A 26,747-nucleotide genomic window follows, 5' to 3' on the forward strand; every position below is an offset into this window, starting at 1 on the left:
TCTCTCTTTCCTCTACTTCCCCCCTCTTTTTTTCCCTCCCCCCTTTCATACATTACTGGCAACCATCTCTCTCCAGCCATTTAGCTCACCTCTTCCCCACACTGTCTATAAAAGAATCACAGACTTCAGAATTTACGGCGGCATCTCAATCGGGCCGGTGTCAGAATTTGGCAGGCTGAAGGGTTTTTAAGGTTATTTTTATGGCATTTTCCCGCTTTATTAGATAATGTGCAGCCCGGCAAGATGGCAGAGACGGGCGGAGAGAGAGATGGATGAGAGGAGAGGAGTGATAAACGGAGGAGGACGAGGCATTTCGTCAAAACAACAAATTTTGACATTTATTTTTCATCGTTTCAGGGAAATACTTGATTTGCTTTGAGAGGTCAAAGGTCAGGGTTGGCTACTAAACATCCGCCCTGTGTCTTGCTCAAGGACACTGAAGCAGACTAATCGAAACCGCCTACTGCGTACTACTGAGGAATGCAATATTCAGTATACAGTATACAGTACATACTGCATTCCTCCGTAGTATGCAGTATGAAAAAGTTAAAGCGATTTATTTTGCTGGATAAAAAAAACAAACTCGTACCACTATTGCAATATTATCAAAAAATACAACTTAGATTTGTGTTTACTTTATAAGATACTGCAGGTTTAGCTCCACCGACCCTTAAACAATTTATTAACAGCTCGTGGTGAAGTAAGACAAACAGGATCATCATCGAGGGAAGACAGTAAATAAAACATTGATCCACAACATTTACTCAAACTGCTTTTTCAGTTACAGCAACAAAACAGTGGACTGATCTCCCTACAGATATTAGAGTAATGTTAAAAAGAGTCATGTTGTCTCAGGAGATATCTCTCTGTCCCGTACTTTTTCCCTCACCTCTTTCCTCGCCACTGTAGCCGGTCTGTGAGCGTGACTGGTCCGGCTTGCGAGCAAGCTACGCCCACGGCGATTGTGGAGCGTTTCAACTCCAAAAAAGGCAGATAATCACAGGCTCCCGTTAATTTATAATGAAGATTTGTGTTGTGATATTTAAAGAAACTATAGCAAATGTTCGATTCACCATCTAATATTGTAAAACTGCCAATATTCAAAATCTACACTGTTGATTTCTCGCCTCAAAAATTGTGTTTAGTGATGAAATAGCTAGCAAAATTGTAAAATACCAGCCGCTTTTGGCTACTGTTGTTGTGACTGTAGCCTTCCAGCACTTTGCATTGTGGGATACAGTAGGCGAGGTAGACTGGTCCGATGCATACTGGAGATTTTTTTCCCAATCAGTACGACATCTGGGTATCTTTGGCTTACCGTAGATTCTGCTTTTGTTCACATACTGCATACTATGTACTACATTTTGGCCGAATCAGTGCGTATTGCTAGTTTAGTATGCGGTTTCCAATTGAATAATTGTTTGGTTGACTTTTTTACTCACTATTCTACATCCACTGTAGGAAAAACACAGCCAGCTTTCAGACGGATGTGACAGCGGTTTGCAAACTGCAACTTTCTGGCATACTGGAGAGAAAAAAGAAAGAAAGAAAGAAAGAAAGAAGACAGTGTCCCCCTTAAAATACTGACGCTGCATTCCATATTATAATTTCCTCTGCAGACAGAAAAAGGGAGATGACAACTTGGCCGCCGCATTTCATTTGTGCTGACTTTAAAATAGATTGACAGAAAAAAAAAGAAAGAAAGAATCTGAAGTAATCTTACAATTTTCATTTTAATTGATGGATTAGTAAGATACTGTTTGTCCGTGGTTTATATTCGTGAATGTGTGTATTTATGCTGATTAAGTGTTTCCAGTTTTAACTAACATTAGTGCTTAACAATGACCGCCTTTTTTCATCACATCAGACCTCTGTAGCCTTTTAACGGCGAGACCAATCTAATTCAATTTCTTTATGACGTCCTCTTCATCTCAGCAGGAGAATTAGAGCTTTTTCATAGCTCTCTTAAAGCCAAAAGCCTTTGTCATGTTTTTTCTTTTTTCTAAAGTCCAACCAAGGGCACTGCCTCCTTGATTTTCCTTGATTGCTGGTGCAGGGAAAGTCAAGGGAGGATGAATGAGACAGAAGCAGATTAGAAAAAGACTCAGTGATATCAAAAAGGACTAAAAATGTGTCGGAGTTGCACTCCAGGTAGGCAAACTTTACTATTGACGGCCTAACGGCAGAGCTGGTTTGGTTTGATTGATATACTGGAGCACCGGTCTTAGCGTTTGATCAATATCAGAGCCTTTTCATCCAGTGCAGCTGCACAGATATACTGTAGTTGGAGTTGTTTTACTCTCGACCTCCAGCTCTATCCTATCTGTGGAAGTAGTCTGGAGGGGGGACAGGAAGTTCTGCAGTTGAACTTTTAATGTCTTTACAAAGATTACTTTATTAGCCGCAGAAGGAAAGTGCAAATTTTCCCTCCCACGTTTCTTCCATTGGTATTTTTGCGTTATTACCTAATGTCACATAATGACGTCATCACACGCGTTCAAGGTGATGACGTGAAAGACAGAAGCCTTTGCTGCAAAAAGTCAGATCATAAGTCGCTCTGGATGTGCTCATCACTTTCAGAATAGCTCTTCACATTAATATTAGCAGCTGTATCTTTGACATTTACTTCTAAAGCAAACCTCAATAATGAATTTTAGATGTAGCTTGTTGGGAGGAGTTACAGATTCGTAGTCCTCGCCAACCCCCAGACACCACAACCTTTTCCTGCGTCTATAAAGAAAGTGTAAACCAGCATATTTGGAAGAAAATAAAGCCTTTTTTTTTTTACCTCTACTGTTGTGTTTTTTGGAAGCCGGTGACACCTTCAAAGTCCTCACTTCTTCTCTTCATGCCCACATCTAGGGGCTGCAGTGGGAGCACTTACCAAATGAGAGAGCCAGTCTGAACAGCCGTGGAACAATTGCATTAATTTAGTGTACTCAACCACCTCTGCGGATAGTTTGTTTATATTGGATTACCCCATTGTTACCTTTCCCGAATCGCTAACAAGCCCGCCGAGTCTTCCACTGGAGGGCTTTAGATTATTTTTGAGTTTTGTTTTGCTGTTGTCAAGCGAACTGAGTGAGTGGCGCTAATTGGCATTCATCCCGTCTTTATTACGGTCGTACAAACAGCACATATGATGTGTCGGTGAGTTCCCTTCCCTGAAATAAGAATCACCTTTTCCTTAACCTTATTATTACTGTTCTACTTTCCGTAGCTCCTCGGTTTCCCCTCAGACGGTCATCCATCTAAAGCAGTGAACCCCGGTTTAATTAATTATGTATATGCAAATGTATGCTCATAGTGCCAGGATCTCCATTTTCATTTTCTTGGCTTTTTTCCCCTCTTCTTTCCCTTTTTTTCTTCTTCTTCTATGGCAGCTCCAGGTGGATTTATTGTAAATTCAATTTGCATTACGGTTCTAATTCGCTGACACTGTGCATGAATACATTTTTTAAACTGTTATGCACCTCAGCACCCACCACCCCATCCCACCGTGCCTGAACTATGGGTGCATTTGGAGGGAGAAGATGGGGTAATGGAATTCTTCCTAAGCTTCTAATTGGGGCAGAATAGCTTTATTTTGAATCAAGGAAATGAACTGCCTGTTATCAGCTGGTTGGCTGAGAGATAAGGGAATTACAGTTTGTGTGTTTTGTGTATTTGGTGGAACATATAGCTGTGTTTGTGTGTGTGACTTAAAGGGGACATATCATGAAAAACTCCCTTTTTCAGTGCTTGTGCACATACATCTACCAACCCACAAACTGTGAAATAAGACAACCCAGTAAAGTTTTTGTGGGATGCCTAGATCAGAAAACATGTGATTCAACAAGCCATTCAGACTTGGCTCCCTTTCCAGGCTCATTAGCATATGCCGCCCCCCATTTGAGTATCTCCACCCACGGGAAAACCGATACTTCGGTACCAAGTTGATTCCAAAATTCTGAAAACGTGCAAGTACTCATTGTTCTACAGTACCGCAGGTAACATAGGTACCGTCAGGGCTCAAGACTAATGGCATCCCGTTTTCCGAGTTAAAATTTCCCTGATAATGCTTCATTGTGAACAACAAATCTGCGTTGAAATCGGCAGGAAAGCTAGTAACGTTAGCTGTTGGCAGCCAGTGGACAGCACAGTCCTGCTTGGCTAAATTACGCAGCTAATAGTTAACATTAATGGCGGTTGCATTGAGTTACATTATGATATGTTCAAGCTATATTCAGTAAAAATAGCATAGGGCAAAGGTAAATTATAACGTTATCATGATGTGTTCAAATGTAATCTTGTAAAATGTAGTTTTTGGTGTGAAACTTGAGGCGGATCATCAGGGATGAATAATAAATTTGCCAGGATGCAAACGGTAATAAAGGAGTTTATGTTGAAGTACATGGGTTTTGTTTTTTACCGTGGTATTGAATTAGGTATCGAGAATTGTGGAATTTTACTTATATTGGTATCAACTACATAATTCCTGGTACTGTGACATCCCTACCCACGGCTTGAGAACTACCTTTGCAGAGGTATACCATATTTTTCTCGCAAGCCAATCAGAGCAGACTGGGCTTTTTCAGAAGGGGTTCTTAAAGAGACAGGCGCTAAAACTGAGCGTTTCAGACAGACGGTGAATACAGGTATATTCAAACAGACAGTATGAGAAAAATAATTTGTTTTTTAAACATTAAAACATGCAAACATGTTGTAGTAGAAACCCAGAATACAAGTATGAACTTGAACATGAGTGTGATATGTCCCCTTTAAAGTACGCCTGCGTGGTTACATAACTAGAAAGTAGCTCAAAATGACCAGATTGGGCCCATGTTCATCTCTTATTTAATTAGTTTCATAGTTGAAAGTGTTTCTGACCTAAATACAAGTACTCCCTATTTGCAGTGTCTTAATTTGCATTATATCGGTTTATTTATTTATTTTTACAAAGGAAATAACTATCAAATTGAAATCATATTGTATTTTACTTGCATTAGGTTAGTTATTCTCAGACTATTTTGGAGAGGTTTTGTAACAGTTTACATTCAGCATAGCTTTTAATAATGCATTCATATGAAGGCTTGCGGCGTGGTGCAATGACTCACTTGCCTCTCTAGATTTACAGTATGAATAAGTTAATGTGTGATTTGCAGGTAATTTGAGTTAAAATGGCAGGCGAACCTCCTCTCAAAGGTAAAACAGGTTTTAAAAAAAAAGGCTTGTTTGAGACTGTTAGTCATTGTCAGTCTGGAGAGAAAATGTGAAATGATGGACTTGTGTCTGTGCATGTCTGCTAATGGCCTGCATTCTCTATCAATTAGTTTTTCTTCATTTTTCCCGCTCATCACCCGATTTGGGATGGATGCTTCTCCTCAAACTGCTGCCCTTGTTAGTGATAACTCTCAGTCTTGGCCCGAGGACGGAGCAGACAGTAATGTTCCTCTACAGTACACGAGATGTGCCAGCAGCCTATTTTCCTTTGGGCCAGAAGTTAACACTTTCTTCTCCAGATTCCTCCCACCACCATATAGGCACTAGGGATGTCATCATACTAGAAATTTAGTAGTCAATACCAATACCATTGAAACTCCACGATTCTCGATACAAATTCAATACCATGGCAAAAAGCTAAAGTACAACAATAAATCTCTTCAACATACACCTATTATCGTTTGCATACTGTTTTTTGTTAGGAAGTTAAACAGGTTAAAATTCCCTCTGTATTATTTATTTTATATTGCTTTAAAAACATCTTCTTCAAACAACTGTATTTATTCAAGTTTATTACATTTGGACACAAAAAAATGTGAGAATTCACCTTCGCCCAATACTCATTTTTACTGAATAGTGCCTGAACACATCATAATGTAAATAAACGGCACCTCCCGTGTTGCAATCGGCAGAGCGTGAGCTAGTTAACGTTAACTGCCGATTTCAACGCAAATTTGTTGTTTGCATTGTAGCATTACCAGGGGAAAAATTGTGAGTTTACGGCATCCCAAGCTCATTTTCTATCGTCCCCGGGACGACAGGACTCTATTTGTCTCGAGCCCAGACGGTACCTACCTGTAGAAAAATGTGTAGTCACGTTATCAGAATTTTGGCATCAACTTGGTACCGAGGTATCGGTTCTTGTGACATCCCTACAGGCACCACGAATAAGCCAATAGGAGTCGCTGCAACGTCATGATCCCTCACTGGCTTCCCACCTACAAACACAGCAAATGGTGTTCAGTGGAGTATCTGAAAAGTTTGTTTACAGCATCCTGCATCACCAGGCAAAAATCCCATTTGGTAGAGAGGACATTTTTCAAAGCCGTAGCACTAAATAACGCCATTTGATAAGAATGTCAATGCGAAATTAGTAGAATATGAACACAAATTACTTTTAATTGAAATGATCTCAAAGCTCGGTTTGACAACCGAGTTGACAACTTCCACATGATGGATTTATTGGGCAAGATGAGACGCTTTGTAGTCAAAAAAATGCCGCAGTGATGAGTTAACTCAAGCCTGGTTATTTATTTTTTAATTGCTGCTTTGATTCGTTTTATGGCGCTCTGATCTGATGAATAATGCAGAACTTGACCTCGGTCCAGCTTTTTTATGTGAATAACAAGCAAGGAAGAGATTAATTTTAATACTGTGTTCGTTCCATGTGGCGGTCGGGGTATTACTCACCTCCTGGGCCTTCAGACGGCGCTGTCCCATCCTAAAAAAAAAAAAAAAAATCCAATCAAAGCAATGTCCGGCAAGACAAAACCAGAAATACCACCTCTGGTGCAGAAATATGAAACAAACGGGCATCGGCGTTTTCAGAGAAGGCCAGCTGTCCTCGCCGAACACTGTCACAGAGAACGAGTGCAGTGCATCATATTATCTAGTTTGTAATTGAATTGTAGCGGGAGGTAGGTTGGGTAATCAGTGTACAGCAGGTAGTTTTCGTTCCAGTGTTTGACAGTAATGTCCTCTAATGGGAAGCCCTGGCTCTACTCTTGTTCCAGGCCACTAGGTTTCCCTGGATCCCTGGCTGCCTGTGTGAGTGTGGCACTGTAGAGCATGTTTGTGTGCCTGGCAGAAATGCTTGCCTCGAATTCCTTTCAATATTCCTGAAATTTTTAATATACACGACCTTGAAAAACATATCTATCAAGAGTCACCCTCCACTCCTGCTGAATTACCGCCAGTGGCGGAGTGATTTACAGCCAGACGCCCTCACCTATGTGGCTTTTTTTTGGGACCTCGCTGTCCTTGCTGATCTGCAGCTTGAATCATTTCTCCATCATAATCCTTTTCTCTTTGAACTGCCGGCGCAACCTCCCCATCACCCTCCCCATCACCCTCCCACTCTCCTGTACAAGAGCTTTGAGATAGAGGAAACAGAGGAGAGAGATGGTAGTTAACACTGTGCGGAGAAAAAAAAAACGAGACAAAAAATAAGGTCAGAGTTGACGTATGAGAGCGGCGCTCCCTTTTGTTACATATTCTCGCCGTCTTATCATTTCACAGGCGGCCGACGCAGAGGCTGATATGACAAGACTCTCTCTATCCATCTGGGCACGCTCTATTTTCACCAACGCTCATTTTCGCGGGGGCACCGGAGCACAACGCCCCAAATGGTGTGTCGGTGTCTGTAGTGGACCCGGCGAGGGTCTGAGTCACCGGCTTAGCGCGCCCACACCGCCATGATACAGCACAGAATAACAGCAGCGGAGGCAGCGCGGATCATGTGGCCTGTGTGTGTGTGTGTGTTCTCGCTGTGTGTTTTGTACCTGTGTGGGCGGGTGAGAGTGTGTGGAAAAAACGTCTTATCCGCACTCTCGTCCTATGTGCGCAGTCATGTCTGCAATGCAGCACTTTTTTTTTTTTTCCCGGAGTCAGTATTGTTTATGTTGTGCGTCTCGATGCCTCCCAAGGCTGTTTTGTTAGATGAGAGGATTACCGGCGCCGCGGGGAACAGAAGGATGATTTTTCTGATTACATAGCGCTCTCTCTCTCTCTCTCTCTCTCTGGAGTAGACACCCCAGTCATAACAGGATCACTTTTACATCTGCTCCTTGTCAAAACGTTCCCCTGAAATAGGCACGAGCCGAGAGTAAACATATGGATACAAGTCAATTTTCATAGTTCTGATTGCCCAGGAGAATCCGAATGCTGTTTGGGAGACATAATCACCCCTTTAAAAGTCAGCGTAGAAGTCATCGCGGATTCCCACGGCGAGGTGATCCAATAGGATGATGAGACACTTTGTCAGATTCTCACAAATGTAAAATGAGTGCTATTGAGCATGAAAGGGAAAACAGGCCTAATCGCCTGTATAGAGTCAAACAGGCTGATTTACATACGGCTTTGAAGAGAAATGTGCTTCTGCTTCTAGTTCATGTGCAGGTTTACTTACTGCATCCTCATAATGCGCTGAATAAAATACAATTAGGGGCCACAGTTTTTACTAGTTAAAGTAGTATTTAGAGGATTTTTCATTTAATTTTTTGCTACTCTGCTGCCGGTTTATATTTACAGGGAATAAGTCGATAATACTTGATGAAAGCATTCCTGTTTCAAATACTTGTAGAAGATCCTTTTTATTAAATAGTCCTTTCAAAAGATGCATTTTACTAACATGCAACAAAAAAGACAAAAAAAAAGGACAGACATCCTAGAATCACCCTATTTGCAGAAATCTGAAGTGCATTGCAGATGTTAAAGAGGACCTGTTATGCCTTTGTGATTTTCCCCTTTCCTTTAGTGTGCTATATCGCTTTTTGTGCATGTAAAAGGTCTGCAAAGTTACAAAGCCCAAAGTCCACGCCAAAGGGAGAAACACTGCTCCTGAACGGCCAGAAACGCCTCGCTTGAAGTCCCGCCTTTTCTTCCGTAACATAGTGACGTCACCAAGTAACACATTTGAATAATAGCTGCCTAGTGGCTGGTTTGGCACGCCCTCAATAATTATTGTAGTTTTAATTATATATATAAGTCGCTCCGAGCTAGTGTTAGGAAGTTAAACAGGTCATAATTACCTCTTATTTAACGAGATACATTTGAACACATTATGATAGGGCTATAATTTACCTTCGGGCACTACTCATTTTTACTGAATAGAGATTTTATGCATCATACTGTAACTCAATGGAACCTCCGTTAACGTTAGCTGTTAGCTCCGTTATTTAGCCAACCGGCTGCTAAGAGCTAACGTTTATGTTTTTACTGAATACCGACCGATAAAGATCGCTTTCGATCAATCAGGGCATCCTTAGTTGTTGGTGCATGGGTGTATACATATTCATGAACCGTGACCGTAAGGAACAGCTTCTACTCAAACTAGTCTTACCTGCCTGTTTATTTTCCCCTGCGCCTTCCCTTATTCTCCTCCCTGCAAGGGTCCATCCTGGCGAAGTTAGCCTCGTCCCCTTTTCCCATCAGCTACCTCTCTGTGCTCCCTATCCCCGTCAGCATTTAACCCGTGATTGGAGACAACGGGCGCCGCTCTCTCCGGAGGCCGTGTCCAATCACGGGAGCCCAATCTGATACGGAGGGGGAGAAGCCAGCAAGATTGCGGGCAATGTTTATTTTGCGATAGGGAGAAAAAGCAGTTTGTTTTTTTGTTTTTTTTTCCTCAATCATATGTGAGTATTTGCATATAAATGACAGCCCGGTGGCTGTCAAGGAAGAGAGGGAGTTGGGGAGAGAGACAAACGGCAAATGAAGATGAAGTGTCATGAGAGTAAAGTGCAGGCAAGACGGAGAGAGAGAGAGAGCTGTTTTATCTGCTTGTGAGGAACTAGGAGGAGGATGGGAGGTACAGTAAATGTCACTGCAGTCATGAAATAAGCAGCTGGAGTCACCCTGCAAAAATATCCATGTTTTCATCATTTAATCTTCTAATTTTTGAAAACAAAACAAAATCATGTTATTGGTGGGTTCATTTTCTTTGAATTCAAAAGATACTTTAAATATCTTGCTTTCTTTCCAAGGGTGAAGTGATCAACACCACCCTCATGTCTGTGCATTAAAGGGAAAGCATGGTTTTATATTTGTGGCAAACATATATTTCAGCAGGCGGAAATCCGCTGAAATCGAGGTCTGTCCGAATATTATGTTGTAAGAAATTGTAGTTTTCTGCTGCAGTTTGGTTGTAGTTAGCCTAGCTTAGCATAAAAATTAAAGTGGAAAAAGCTAGTCTGGCTCTGTCCAAAGTGAATAAAGTGACTATTTGTAGCTATTTCTTGCTGAATAGCAATTTATTGATCCGTGCAGTGCTTCTGTGCAACATCTCCGAGCACAGGTTGTTTGACACAGTCACAGTGTTAAGTTTCTGGATTAGGTGAGTTAATTAATCAGCTTTAGAGGACTTGGTAAGCATGCCTTATAAGTTTGGACAGGGCCAGTTGACCCCTGCCTCCTGTTTTTATGCTAAGCTAAGCTAAATACGTCCTTACTCAAAATGTTGGACTCTCCCTTTAACATCCTCCCTCCTCTGCACTGCCCCTCTGTATATTTATAGACCACTGTTCCCTCCCAGGTGGTTATAGATTCTCCTTTACGTCGACATATGGCTCATAACTCTGGTCATTTTTAGTCACTTCCTTATTGTTGCAGTGCCATTACACCAGCAGCATAATTTCCCCTCCTACAATTTTGGAAATAGATTGCGTTCAAGCACGAGGCCTGAGTTTCCTTATTGTTCCAGAGGTCCTACGGTGCGTGCGCGTGTTGTGTGTGAACATACTCTCCCATGCAGAGGCCGCGGCTGATTGCTTTATTGGCTGATGACTCATTCTCTCTTTCAACCTGCTGGAGGTACTTCAATCATGCAGGTAATCTCCTTCCTGTACGCCGGCAGCCGAGAGGTTACCTTTCCCACACATCAGAGCTATTTTCCTCTTAATTGAGACCCACTCTGCTGCGACAGCGTTCTCGCGCGTGCGAAGGAGAAATGGCGGGTCAAGATTCTTCGACATCTTTTCTCCTCCCCTGCCTCCCCTCCCTCTCCCCCGTTGGCAAACTGTGAAGTTGATAAGTTCCTTTAGGGACCCTGGAGCCAGGCCAGCTAAGACACTACACTCCACGAGAGGCAAGTAAAGGTTGATGTCGCGTCACCTCGTAGAATGTGTAGTCGCGTGTACACATGCTTGTGTGTTTATCCAATCAGCCCGGGCCTTAATGCATGCGCGCCTTTCTGATTGAATTACACCGGGGCCTTTATGGAGAGAAACGGGTAGCGAACCTCCCCCCCTGAGTGCTCGTGAGAGAACAGACACTTTGCGGGAGTCTCCGCGGTGACCTGACTCAATCTGCATACGATTACCCCTCAGCGGACCTGTAACCCAATTTATGAGCTGATCACCTCCTCTCCAGAGGGAGCACACGCTCGCTCTCAAGCGACAGTAAAAGCGGAGCCACGGTGACATAACATCTGTTTAGCTTTATTGTGGCGCCCTTTTAAAGCAGCAAATGCATAGTTGTTTTTTTAAATGTATGTTTACTAGCAGCTTGGTCGCATCTACATTTTAATACATTTTATCCCGTATGTATCCAACAAGAAGAAACTCCACTGAAATAGGACAACTAGGTTCTATAAAACTATGTCCATTATAATGGATCTGTGGCCAATTCTCAGTTGGATCCTTTCAAGAGTGAGGGTCAAATTGATATAATGAATATTGGAAAATGGTACATATGTGTATATTTGTCATTGTTTTGTGTTGTTAATTGATTTCTTATAATAAATATATACATATATATGCAAAAGCAGCATCATTTTCCACTCCCATGTTGATAAGAGTATTAAATACTTGATAAATCTCCCTTTAAGGTACATTTTGAACAGATAAAAAATGTCCGATTAATCGCGATTCAATATTTGAATCGATTGACAGCCCTGTCATGTATACTTCGACCTATATTTGCATTTAAACCTCGGGTGATGATTTGTGCATCCATGCAGCCAATTACCTTTGGCATCTCGTCTTCCCTCTTCATATAAATCACATTCTCGCTTCGGTTTTGGCATAAAACACGAGGATGAAAGCCTTTTTTTTTATAAACGAGGCCGCCAGTCTTTTTACACAGTTGGACAAATGAGACAAACATGACAAACATAAAAACAAGGCAGCCTTGACAAATGGCGCCCTGTCTTTGTTTAATGGCGTGGTTAAACCGGGATATGGCTAAGACCCCATTTCGACGCGGTGTCAGCGAATGCGGCTCTATTAAATCCCGATTTCCATGCAGGGCGACGTGCAAACATTTGTTCTGCGATCATTTGGCAAGACAGTTACCATTTTTTTTTTGCAGCTGACAAACAGAATTGTTGGATGCTCTCAGGGACAGCGGCTGAGGAATTGTTTGCTTATGGGTCATGTGTAGCGTAGCCGCAAACGCAGCTTACGCTCGGCGGTCCCAGTCGCCGAAGAGCCGCCGGAGTTATTATTATCACTCAGCAGATTGGCCAATTCCCCCACCAATTGTGATCCAGCAGAATGGAAATCCGGTGAGCTGGGAAATGTTAATCGAGTTCAATTAGGCTTTGTACCATGTTTGTTTCCTGCCAACAGATTAAGCAGAATCCCCACCCTCACTTACTGAAATGAACGATAACCCTCTGTCAAAAGTCTGAAACGGGCAATTTGAGGATAGGTGGGAGATAACGGATACTGGCGTCGGCAAAGCTCCTCGTGGCGGTATTAAGAGATAAATACGGCAAGCCCCTTTGAAACAGTTGGGCTGAAGTTCACCCTCTAAGGGAAATTAATTTAGGATTTTTGTGTTTTTCTCTTTAACTTCTCAGTGATATGTTCAAAACCCTGTGCAGTAATCGAACAGCCTTAGGGTGGTTTAAAAAGCATCCATTATCTGGCAGTCATTTGTACATGTTGCATATGTTTTCACTTTTTTATCACTTTTTCATTTGTCTTTTTTATCAGATGCATACTAATATGGATGTAATTTAATTATATACAATATCCAAATGTGTCAATTTATGTTTTACTGCACGATATTTTACTGTAGTAGCAAATACCTGGTACTCAGACAACATCATTTCCCATTCTGCGAGACCTACATTTTCTTCAGTAGGAGGGGAAAATGTTCAGCCGTAGAAGTGTTTGTTTGCGGTGCTGATGGGAAAGGCAATGACTGAGCCAGGCTGTCTGATGTTTGGCAGTGATGCATTTACTGTGTTTCTTTCCGGAACCAAATCCAGTCTCTGCAGCCAAACTGAAGGCTCTTTCTTTTCTGCCAGGGGCCGATAGAACATGTATATAAGGGTGCAAAGACCAGTTAAGTGTAGCATACTGGCACATTATGCTTTTCAATATTTATCCTAAGTATTGAGATACCTTATTTAAGAAAAAGCACTAGGGCTGTCAAAGTTAACATAATAATAATGATGCGAGAATGAAGGGGTCTTTTGATAATTTTATGATAATCACATGCAGTTTTGGGGCAAGTCATAGTCAAGTCAGCACACTGACAGCTGTTGTTGACTGTTGGGCTGCAGTTTGTCATATTTTTTTATTGATTTGTGTTGTTAATTGATTTCCAATAATAAATATATACATACATTTTGCATAAAGTCATCATATTTGCCCACTCCCATGTTGATAAGAGTATTAAATACTTGACAAAAATGTGTTATTAATTTGCGATTAATTGCGATTAAATATTTTTAATCGACCGACAGCCCTAAAAAGTACCTATACTACCATGTTAAATACTCCATTACAAGTAGGTCATTCAGTTATAGTATACAGTTTCAGTATAAGTACAGATGTATTATAACCAAATGTACTGAAGTTAAAACAGAAAAGGACACTTTACACATTATTCTATTCGATTATAAACAGTTTTGTATTAAACAGTTGTCAGCAGCATTTTAATATTGTAGTTGTTGGTGTTCATTTTAACAACTTCATATATTTTAAGCTCGTTCAACCTCTTTTTAATTTTTTTTTTAATCAGTGAACCAGGGCTCCCCACCCCCTCAAAGCCCCTGGGCCAGTTGGTTTTAGTAATCTGATTATTTGGCTAAAGTACAAGGTCAACTCAGGTGGATCCTGCAGGTTACTTTGTGGTTATGTCTTGTAGTGTCAAAATCTATCTTAAAGAGTTTTAGTATATCATATATTATGCTTTTATGTTGCATATTCATATATAGAAACCAACACAAGCTGCAGCACGGGAGGAGAACTGTAGTATTTCCTGTGTTGTTTTGGTATGTACACCTAAGAGACTTATCAGGAAGATTACTCCACGCAGACTAATCTCGTTCTCTGTTTGAGCCGGCGCCTGCTTACGTGACCTTTTCCAGTCCCCTGCTGTTTTTATTGGTTGTGTGCGTAAAACACTTCAGCCTCTCAATTAGGACACATGATTAGAAGTGAAACCATCTTGGCTGCGGTTGTCTTACCTTAAGCCTCCGAGTTATTATCGTCCACAAACTAATTAGCAAGTTCTTGATAAGCGAGGGGTAGGCCCTTTGTTGCCATGGCAACAGCTAGACTTAATCACAATGAAAGGATTGTGGTATTGGGTGCACACGCCGCCTTCACTGGCATTTGTATTTTGCTTAAATTTGTTTCTAGTTCTTCACTCTAGTTGTACAATATGGGTCGTTTTTTCATTGTCTAACTCCTTGGAGGACCCACTTAATTGAGGAAATCAAAAGGAGTTTTAGAGCGTTATGTCAAAGTGTCTGAACACAGTGTTCTCATGAAATGAAGACTTATTATTGTCGCTGATTTAGGATCATGTCGGATCAGGAAAGGTGCTGCAGATTTGACGCCGCTGCTGCAGGTAAAGTGAGCTGTCAAATCTGCCTGACAGTGAAATTACCGAGCTAATGGCACATTCAGTACGTCCATCCTCAAACACTCTAAAGTCGTATATTTTGAATCTTTAAGGTTAAGTGAATTCGAGGATCAGTTTTTGATAAAGTGCTGTATTTTATCAGTTTTTTTCTCTAACCTGATTCAACTGATTTCATACATTTCCACGAAAACCTGTCAACATCCTCAAGAAAACATAGAAGTGAGCTATTGAAATTAGCTGTTGGACAGACAGAACATGAATCACCAACTTTTTTTGGAGGCCCCACGATACCATATCATCACGATACCATATCATCAAGATACCATATCATCACCGCACCATATCATCACCGCACCATATCATCACGATACCATATCATCACAATACCATATCATCACGATACCATGTCATCACGATACCATATCATCGCGATACGATATCATCACAATACCATATCATCACAATACCATATCATCACCACATCATATCATCACGATACGATGTCGTCACGAGACCATATCATCACAATACCATGTCATCAAGATACCATATCATCACCACACCATATCATCACGATACATTGTTATCACCATACGATATTATCACGATACAATGTTATCACGATACAATGTTATCACGATACAATATTATCAAGATACGATATTATCACGATACGATCTTATTGCGATTTTAATCATTTTGCGAGTATTGCGATACGATATATTGCTTTTTTCAACCTGCAAATTATGCAGTTTGTCAACATCAGTTTTATCTAGTATCTATCTAGTTGGTAGTTTTCTAGTTTCATATGATACCAGTCCATTCACTCAACCCATCGGATTGTTAAGAGGTTAATAGTTTATATAATAAAAGATTTATACTTCGTCGTATCGACACAATATTGCCACTGCAAAATATTGCGATACTATACTCAATTTTTTTCCCCCTTCCCCTACTATTTTGATTATCAGTTAATTGTTTAAGTTATTTATCAAGCACAACTACCAAACATTTGCTGGTTTCAGCTTCCAAAACTTGAGGATTTGCTGCTTTTCTGTGCTTTATATTATTGTGAAAAGTCAAGCATGGACGGATTAACTCCTGGGAGGCCCGGGGCAAAAATGACCAATTTGGCCCCCATTAACCCACGTTCTTCCCACTGTCTGTACATCGTGTGCAGTTTTTATTTGCTGGCGTAGACATGTATGCTGTGTGTTTTTTTGGGTTTTACACAAATTAATTTAGTAATACTCAACGTTTAAGCTCTTTGACACCAAAATCTCTTACTGCGAGATTTTGGTAACTGATGGATCTCTTGCTATTAAACTCCACTGCAGCTTCTCCTTCTTTCATCTTTTATCCAGCACCTAAAGCACCCACCAGTGCTGTTGCCGCCGCTCCCAGCATGACCCTCACAGTACCACACAATAGAACACAATAACATAAATCAGCATGCTTTAATCAATTCCCCGCCAACACCCCACCCCCGGTTACCCCCAACGACTCCCTCCCTCCCACACAACGCTGCACCTCGCTGATTGGCGCCCGAGTTGCTTCTTTGGTAAATAAAACATTTATAGAGGCTCAATTAGCGAAGCCTGTTGAGTCTGCGGCAGCTGTGCTCGCCAGCTGTTTTTAAAGGAAGAGCGATGCTGCGAGGTGAGGCGAGGGAGAAGAGGATGTCAGGAACAGGAAGGGGAAAAAGTGGATAAGGTGAAGCAGGCAGAGAGCTTGTTTTTGATTCGGCGTGGGCCCAGTTTGTTTTTCAAATATAAAACCAAGTAAAAGAGCAGAGAGAAATATACTTTTTGATAAAACTTTATCAAACTCAGTCGCTTTTATCTGATTCATAAGATCTAACTATAAAGCGAGGAATCTCTGTCTCTCTGTGTGTCCTTTGCATATCTCAAGAACCGCTCATCTGATCGACTTCACACTTGGTGGGTGTATTGCTCCGGACCTAAGAGAGTGCAGTGTTGAATGTGGTGCAATTTGGCCAAAGGGTGGCGCTATAACAAGGAACTTTGTGCTTTTTACACTTAACTGTCAGAAACAAAATTCTTTTTTCCCTGGACTTTGTGGGTGTCTAGATTGATTTTCCACCATTTTGAATTGTTTCCAAACCAGATTTTTCATAACTCATCCTACAAATTTTGAGCAATCGTCAACAAATTTGGTACAAAACATCTATTGGCCATGTTGGGAGAAGTTACATTTTCTGATTGTTGATATTCCATACAGTTTTGCTATCGCTGCCCCTCAAAGTTAGCTCAAACGCTTTGGGTAAGGCTTATATTACAAAAAATGTTATATCTCCTGAATGCGTTGTGCTATTGGGACCACATTTGGTGGACTTGCGTAGATATGGTATCTGAGTGACCATGACAAATGTGGTGTCATTTGGACAATAGGTGGCAGTATAGCAGCAACATCTAACTATGAAGGAAGTATTCTTTGTCTGTCTGTGTATGTATGTATGGCTTTAATTCGCATATCCCGAGAACCGTTCATCCAATCATCTTCTCACTTGGCGGGTATAAGCAGCCATACCGCGGTTCTCGATAACGCTGCAAGCAGCACTTCTGGGGGCCAAGCAATCAGGCCGGTCCGGACTGGAACAGTACTGTACTCGTAAAGTGAATATAGTGAATTAAGTAGTTTTATTGTAAATCTTATTGTAAAGTTGTCAATCCTACAGGAGGCATTGATCTGAACCAAACCTACTCAGCAGCAGGTTAGCTGTACAACATAGGTTACCATGGTGATTCACCCCAGTTACACAACTCACTGTGAGGGAAAATTCCAATCAGCAACTCAGAAGTTGGTATTGCCTCTGTGACTTTTCTCTGGTGTGCAAGAACTTGGTCAAGATTAAGTGTCAATTTAAAATGTGGTGTTTTTCATGAATCTGATATATATATATATATATATATATATATACACCCAAAGATGGAAAATAAGTCTGAGGATCAAAAACCATCCCTTTGCCTGCTGTGCATGAATAATGCAGTATTATTCAATCTTTGCAACTTTTTTTTTTGACTGGCAGTCGGTGAGCTTTATTAGATGTCGTATCAGGAAGACCCCCATTGCTCCGCCTTGACATGTGCAGCGGCACAATATGAGACAAGCTACTTTTTTCCATTTATATGACTGAAAACATCCTTTGAGAGCCGAGGATAGTCGGAAGGGGAATGCAGATTTACTGCAGCTTCTGATTCTCTCAGGTCAAAATGTAGATGAGTGCCATCACTGGCATTTAAACGGATATTGACGGTGGCTTATACACAGTTTATTGCCAGTAGACTCAATTTATGTATGAGACGGCGACACACGAGTCAAATATAAATACAGTAATGTTTGTAAGTGAAGGCAGGGGCAGACAGGAAGCAATGATTGAATGCAGCAATCGGTATGTTGAGAGTTCAGTTTAACATTCAAAAGGATATACAGGAGTGGTAATGAAACACTTCACCAACATATTTACATCTTATAGACCATTTGACATTCCAAATGTGTCTCAGGCTGCGTCGCATACTGTGCACTACATACTCAATATGTGTACTATCATTCAACATACTTTTATGTGAATGAACAGTAGAGTGCACTGAACTGCAATTACCTGGTCACTTCTTGAGAGCCTCCTTACAGGTTGGAGACGCGTAACCATGGTAACCCGCACCAACCACATGTGACCAAACAATGATTTGTGAGAAGTCTGAACTAATTTAAAACTTATATCACGCCTATAGCAAAGTGGAATCTTACACTTAAATTAGAGCCCCTTACCCCAAGTGGCGTATCCGTCGTCAGACCGATAGCCGATGGGTTCCGAGATTGATCATTGATAACAAAGATGTCCCATTAAAATCAAATACAGGTAGAATACTACGGACTGGGCACCAGATCAGTGATGTAATGACTTTCTTTTATGGATTCCTTAATGCAGTGTATGTGAATGATATCAGCTGACAGGAAGTAAACATGGGCCCAAGCTGTTGCCTAGCAATGCAATTCCGTGGATCTATAAGGATGCCTGTTTCTACTTCTCTGTCTTTAATTAGCTGGGAACTCATTGAGCCATACATGTGTTAAAGGTGTGGATATGCACTAATCGCCTCATTTGGTTTGTGTGTTCTTGTGAAAAACAAACCGAAACATTGTGCATCAGTGCTGCGCGGAGGAAAAGGGCGTCCTGATTGATTGTGATACAAGGATCGCTGGCAAAGCACATGAACAGACAGACTGATGCCAGCTCTGAAAGTGATCTTGTACTGGTTGCCGCATACCCTTTTCATGATTACAAATCGCCTCGGCTCGGCTTGGCGATGATGAGAATTGGCTCCAAAAAATATCTGCTTAATTCTCCTTTTCTCTGTCCTATTTTTCTTTCAGTGGAAGGCTGCACGGATTGGTCGGTGGACTACCTGAAATACAAGGTGCTTCTGGGGGAACCTGTACGGATTAAGTGCGCTTTGTTCTATGGATATATCCGGGCCAACTACACCCACGCGCAGAGCGCAGGACTTAGCCTTATGTGGTACAAAAGTGCAGGACACGGCGACTTCGAGGAACCCATCAGTTTCGACGGCACGAGGATGAGCAAAGAGGAGGACGCCATATGGTTCCGACCAGCAGAGTTGGACGACATTGGCTACTATTCCTGCGTATTAAGGTAAGCTCTTCATTTCTATTTAAATTGCTGTTTTTGGAGCAAGCATCCATGAGAAAGTCCTCCACCATTTTGGACTTGTTTTGCCACCAGTGTGTCAGTAAAATAGCAGGGGTAAATAACATTTTCTGGAGCCCTGTGGACACGAGTAAAGCTATTTTCAAGTCCTCCCCTGGTGACTTCTAATGAAGTCTCTCATCTCTGGCCAAAAGAGCACTGGTCCTTGGTCCACAGAGCATCTTCTAACAGTATGAGGCCCCCCTTTGCTTCACTTTTATATGCTAAATTATTTCTTTATCCTCCTCTGGGGGACAGTAAGCCATTAGGTGCTATTGGTAAATCCATAACTCCCAAGTCCTTCTTTCTGAAAACGTGAAAGAGGAAGGAGTGAGATGAAAGCGAGCGGGCAGTAATTCAGCACAGGAAGATTGAGGAAAGGGAAAAAGGCGGCTAAGATAAAAAAGAGGAGGGGATTCGTACTATCTTCCTTTTCCACTTGCCTGATGGTGGAGGAAGACAATTGTTTGATTTATGAGTTCTATAATGTGGTGACTTCTGAGCTCATATTGGCAGAAGTTTTCATTAAACGTGGAGGTTGTCCAGGACAAGGGGAACTTTGAAACACATCGTCCTGAAAGATAAGAGCGCTCATAAAAATGCACAAAAACATTTGTATTTCAATCGATTTAGGACATTTGTTCCACTGGCAAAAAAAAACAGGAGAATAATGTACTCCTGAGCGGTTGCACTCAGCACAGGTTTCCTCGTGTTTCACAAGCCCAATTCTAAGAGGTTTTGGCCATTACTATTCATCACCATTAGCACTCTCCCCTTTTGCTGCGGCGGTCGCCGTGAATAGAAACGGGCAGCGCCAATCCAACAATCCTCCATTCAGCGACGCTGGCAGCGTTTTTCTGGAGGTAGACAATCAGTCAGCTCCGAGTTATTGTGTAATCGCGCGGAAAGTAGAGCCATGAGATTTGATTTGGAAGAGTGGTGTTGCTTTGTCGCCAGTCTTTCGCCATTCAGAAGCAAATTAAGGGGCAACACTTATTTGCCCATCATGGAGAGAAATAACAATAGTTCTGAATGCAGAGCACTTTTCCATGGCGCAGGATTTCTCTCTGCAGGCATTTCTTTGGACTATTGTTGTCTATAGTTGCTTTCTGCAGGTTTTAAGTATTCACTTTTTAATGCTTAACTTTCAACTGCCCCAGGAATGGACCATTTACAGCTCTGACCTTTATTTACAATGCCAGCATTGATGCTACAATCAGCTCCTCTGATTTTCAGTGTTGGGGGTGTTCACATCTTCACAGTATTATAGGAAACTGACGCGTGATGCTCTGATTAGCTCCAGCACATTAAGACCATTTCATGATTGGAATATTCATGTGTGATTTTATATAAACCAGTGGGCTACCTCCTGAAGCCAATGCATTCTTTCTAATAGCCAGCAGGGGGCGACTCCTCTGGTTGCAAGAAGAAATCTGATTGTATAGAAGTCTACGAGAAAATGAGCCTACTTCTCTATTGATTTATTACCTCAGTAAACATTGTAAACATGAGTTAATGGTCTCAATCGCTAGTTTCAAGTCTTCTTCAATACAGCATGATGTTCATTTAGTGAATTATGGTCCCATGTAGAGTCAAATAGATCATAAAGCAGTGTATGCTTTAGGGCGTGGCTACCCTCTGATTGACAGGTCGCTATCACGGCGTCGTTTGTGATTTGTCTTAGAACTTGAACCCTTTTACAGTGTGTTTTTAGTTCATGGAAGTTAATTGTAACATTTTGGTCGCCTATAAATGTCTTTTCAGTGTTCCGTTGTGCTTAGCTCCCAATGGATTCATATTTCCTAGCTTCTTCCCTTTCAAAAGAGACCATAAATATGCATATAAGCCTTATGGTTGAGGAGCTATTCCTGATTCATTTTGGGAATGTTAGGCGTTTTTTTTCCAAAGGCTAGGGCTTAATATAGCCACAGCTAATTTTAACCTGGCAAGTAGGCCAGAAATAATAATGCATAATAACATTTAGATGCTGATTGATTCCGAGATGTTTTCGCATCTTTCTCCTTGGTGCTGGGCTGGTAGTGTACACTGGGTTTATCAGAGATTTTCCACTGAAAACAGCTGCTTGCTGTGCCTGGACATGAGGTTGAGATTGAACCAAAACAGAAAAGATTAATTTGTCACAAGGTGTTTACTGTCATTTTTGCTACAGCTGAGTTGAAGAAATAATCTGAATAATGTGCACATGCATTCTTATATAGTAATAACTTATTAACCTTGTAGGTAAAGGGCATTTTTTTCCTCTGTACTGGCTCATTAGTCAGCGACATACAGTTCGGTGGCTTTTAACAGGAGGACTTGGGTTATTGGTTACTGTGTGTGTCACATGTTTAGTTTAATGCAGTGTTCTGAAGTGCATACAGAATTGACCACATGGGACCATCACATTATAATGATTTATAGTCCTGTATTTGCATATACTGCAAGTTATGGAGCCGCAATAATAAGGCCAAGGCTCAGTCCAGATGACTGACAGAGCAGCGGTTCAAAGAAAACAGACACATCAACTGAATCCACATATGGTAGTCTGAAAATGCCCCCAAAGTACATATATGTCACATGATGTTATTTAAAGGCAGAGGTTAAAGAGAGCATCTTCGAAGTGCGGAAGATGAAGCTTTCGACCTTAAATGGCTACAGCATGACATGTGCTTTTGTCACTTTCTCCTCATGCCTTCACTCGAGCGTTGACAACGTGTTAAAAATTGCAGGACTGGATTCATCCAATTTTACAACCACGTAGCAGCGCCGCTATGCAGACGTGACTCATTTCAATTCCCTGTCGCCGCAGCCAAATCAGAGGATTGCTCTTCTCTTTTGTCTCGGCAGCGCGGGTTCCTATAGATGATCAGCGCTCGCATATGTTAACATATCACATTTGGATTAGGCTCTTGGCAGTGTTTTTTTTTTTTCTTACTTGAGGATCCTCACCCTTTGAAGGGACCTAGGGAATTAGAGCGCCGAGCGTTGGAACGAATGAATCACGGCACAACAATAAGTCGTCTCTCACCGGATACATTTCATACTTGAGCATGTAAGAACAATTCAATCCCGGTTACTATGGACTCCAATGATGTTATTGTCTCAAAGCAAGTGTTGGTAGTGTGTCCAAGAATGTTAACGCATGGATGACGCTGAAGTCTTCAGACAATGATCTTTTCACTGGTATTTGTCATCATTTACCATTTCTCTTCTCCTATTTCAGAAGCAGGGAGGTATAGTAGAGAAGATTAAAGCTAGATTCAGTATTCTTGTTTAATCAATCTTCATTGGGATAATAATATAATGATATGAACATTTGGGTTTCTTAGTCATCCTTGGAAATCCTAAGAATAAGAAATTGCGACATCTACATAGTCACATTACCACTTTGTTTCTTTAGGCGGCTTACTTAACCATTTCCCTATACACCTATAAAACTAACTGTAATATTTGTTATCGATTATGCTTTTCTGTCATGAAAGCGACAGGTGATATGTTAAACAGGGATATTATTGAACACGGCAGCATTAAAATTCATGCAGGTGGGAAATGCTATCAATAACTACTAACAAAAAGAAAAAGTCATCTTCATTTATCATTTCAAGCCTTCTATGATAATTCAATATTATCCCCAAAGGCAAACATATCTGGCTTGTTTGGTGACTTTACTTAACATATTTTGAATTTTTTCATGTAGGTCAGAGCCTTAAAGCCCCGCCCCTGCTGCTGCACAGAGCACTATAGCTTGTTTAGTCAAAGTTTATCAATATTGAACGTGTCGTGTGTCCAAATTGCACCGAATTCAACATGGCACGTCTTTGGGTCCCCCGCAATATACCCCTCAAATGTGAAGTAAATCAGCTTGACGGTTCTTGATATATATGAAGGACACACACAGAAATATTCCTTGCCTTATAGTTAGATACTGAGGCAGTTTTATGTATTTATTTATTTTAATTTTATCATATCCTAGAGTAACACACTTTCTGTCGAAGCCTCTCAACTGTGAGTTTATGATGTAATTCTCATGTGGCATCAGTAATACGGGGACTGTCAGTCCGCGGTCCTGTCCACAGGCTCTCCAGATAACCGGGGGAAGAGATTTGTCTGCCAGCTGTCTGTCACAGGTGTTATTGCACTAGGCAACGCTTAACAGTGTAGGCAGAATATTCATAATACACCCACATCAACATGGCCACAGCCAGTGAACACACACTGGCTGTGGCGTTATTGGCCAGTTAACCACCAATGTGTTACCTTCAAGCAGAATCCCAAATTCCAAGCCAATCGTAATATTTAAGTATTTATTTTACATGAGACGTTCATATTCGCAATCATATCAACTAGGCCTTGTGAATATTGAGGTTGTGTGTTATTCTACCCAAGCCATTATTACTGCCAGCCCTGTGAAGTATAATAAAAAATACGCTTTGTGAGCAGCTTGGTCATGTGGCATAATATAGATGACAGAGACACATCTGCACTGGGGGGAAAAAAAGCACATCTTCATCTAAGTTTTGCAAAGTTTCATATCTGAAAAGCAGCTGTGGGAAGATGTGCAGATAAACACAATTATTTCCAATTCAAATCATCCAGTTTCTTAATCATAATGTATGTTCTTAATAGTGTTTGAGTTCCTGTTTGTTCCAAGACTTGTGTGAATCCTGTGAAGTAGAGCTAAAACACAAGACTAAATATGGCCTTCCCACGTCTCTTAACATACATGCAGCAGTGTGCCCGCGCTCGTCACATCTTTGTGTATTTGCTCAGCTGCACTTAAGGATGTCAGAGGGCGTCGTTATACACTAACACACACACAAACGCGACATGTCAGTTCTCTACTCCCCTTGAGACGAGCTGCCACTGACAGGAACTTAATGTGCCTCCAATCTGTATGTAAAAGCAGGCCAACTTGACACACACTCTGAGCATGTCTCTTTCGCTCACACACACACACACACACACACACACAGATCTACATGTGTTACGGCCATATGACGAGGGACCGCTCACGCCACATACAGTATGGGGAGCAGATGAGCGGCGCCGTGTGTCAAATGGAGGGTTTTCAGATGCTCTGCGCCGGAGGGGGGCTGTCGTATGCAGAGCGAAAACATCTGCAGTGGCTGAGTATGTCAGTTACTGTAGAGTGACAGAAAACACACACACACACACACACAGGCCATCCGGGTACTTTGAGGATACCACTAACTGAGTCTCTGTAAGCCTATTAGCATTACAAAGTTGCTAATTCTAACATCATGACAGGAAAACATGGAGTGAATAGTAATCGCAAAGTATGGGATTTGAATCTACAATAGTACAGTGAGTGATAGATTTGGGTTAGATAAAGTGTGTTCAGTTAATCATTTTTTGTTGAAAATGGCAAAGGCTAAAATGTTGCGGTGCGCCGTAAGTGAGCAGGTATTATTTTATAATCCAGTCCGTCCTAGTTTCAGGGCAGAGCCACCGCTCACCCGCCGTTCACCTCAATCTTAAGTTCAATCACCGGCTGCTCTCCGCAGGGTTTTAAGTCCTCGCTGCCTGATCCCTCCATCCACTCCTCTCATTATAATGTAGCTCGTTTTCTCCGTCGCTTTTGCCTTTCATGCGCAGACGCAGCATTAATTAGCACGGCAAACTGATTTGATGGATGATGGATGTCTGTTTCTGCTTTGATGTCTCGTGGGATCTCTAGGATCACCTAGCAACGTCACTCTAATCACCTTTTCTGTATGTTAAAAAAGTTGTTGTGCATGGAGTCTTTGTAGGTTTCAGTAATCTTTAGGTGTTTCCCCAGCTTGACATCGGCTTAGCTGATTGTGGAATCTTTAATTGTTCACTCGTGGACTGTTCACTCCTGCATATATTGAATTCTGTGACTGGTTCCCTCGTCTGGAAGTCAGTGGGTTTTTAGTCAGATGCCTGAAATAAGGTCTGTGGTTGACACAAGCTGAAGAGATTTTAACATTTTGTTCTGCGATATACTGTAAAATACGCAAGTAAATATCCCACTTGTGACTTTTGAAGCGTTTACATTTCTAAAAAAAGGTGATTGCCAACAAGTGGCTAAATGGGACTAATAAACCTCATTACGCCGACTACCGTGGTGTAGTTTGTTAATAGCCTAACGTTAGCGTTTTACTTCTGGCGACCGCATTTACGCTTCAAAAAATCATAAAAGTTGTGGAGATTATCTTGCTGAACAAAACGTGTAAGTATCATAAACGTTTGTTTACCACAGAGTTTATTTTCTGCAATAATCCAAAACCCAATAGAAAAATCCCATTGGCTTTTTGTCGAGGGAACCCAGGGTGATGCTAACTCCCTGGTTGACCTACAATAATACTCTATTCAGGTCATGTGCAATGCATGATGGTAGTCGATGTTTCTTAAGTGACAGTTTTTGTTTTTTCCTGCTAGATGTAACATTATCAAGAAGTTTATAAAATCTTTGGAAGTGTTTCTGCCATTTTCCATCTTAATGAACAAAGTTGTCTATTGCAATGTAATTCGTCAATGGTCTTTCTGAAATGACACATTCCCTTTCATGCACAAACTCTAGCAGAAACAATCACCAACCTAAGAAGGCATCACTCTGCAGTTATGTTCAAACAGACACACACATCCACAGAGTATTGATCAGCGTGGAAAGCCCAGGGATTACAGTGTCAGATATAGGACAGATGTAGCAGCACAGAGAGGATCCCACTTCTTGGCAGGTAGCTAATGTTTCACCTTTAACCCTGTCCAACCGGTGTTGGCAAGCTGCCAGTGTCCCGGGCTTATTAATGGGTTTCCTGCATGTCCTGCAATGCCTGGGCTGTCACCAGCAAAGGACAATGGGAGGGGGAGATAACAAAGGGGTGGGCGTGCGTCCATTTGCTTATTTAAGCCTGCTGCGAGTGTGCCTCACCTGGCACCCCTGTGCACACACGTACACACCGAGAACTCGTGCGGAGAACCCACCTCCTACCCGTCCCAGACCGCAGCCATGTTGACTGTGTTAGTATTCGTGGGCAGGAGTGGCTGGTGATCTCTCAGGGAAGTGACAGTCAGAATGGGCCGTCTGGAACACTCTGTCATTCAGCCCGAGTCAGGGCCTGTCCAATTGATCCAGCCCAGCTGTCAAAGCCAATGAGAGACGCTAGACTAAGGAGCAGCAGGGATGGTTTGTGCTGCCAGGGGTTATGGATGATGTATAATATAAGGATGG

General features: G+C 41.6%; 1 protein-coding gene across 3 annotated transcripts in view; it reads left to right on the plus strand.

The window, feature by feature from the left end:
• The window catches only part of LOC119483354 (interleukin-1 receptor accessory protein-like 1), a 314,228-nt gene that overhangs the window by 132,189 nt on the left and 155,292 nt on the right, over positions 1-26,747 (plus strand). For all 3 annotated transcript variants that reach the window (XM_037761374.1, XM_037761376.1, XM_037761375.1), the window contains one exon: positions 19,198-19,477. In XM_037761374.1, coding sequence (XP_037617302.1) covers positions 19,198-19,477 — 280 coding nt within the window. The remainder of the gene's footprint in view (positions 1-19,197; positions 19,478-26,747) is intronic.

Source organism: Sebastes umbrosus, chromosome 24 (assembly GCF_015220745.1).
Source record: "Sebastes umbrosus isolate fSebUmb1 chromosome 24, fSebUmb1.pri, whole genome shotgun sequence".
In the NCBI taxonomy this organism is placed as follows: Eukaryota; Metazoa; Chordata; class Actinopteri; order Perciformes; family Sebastidae; genus Sebastes; species Sebastes umbrosus.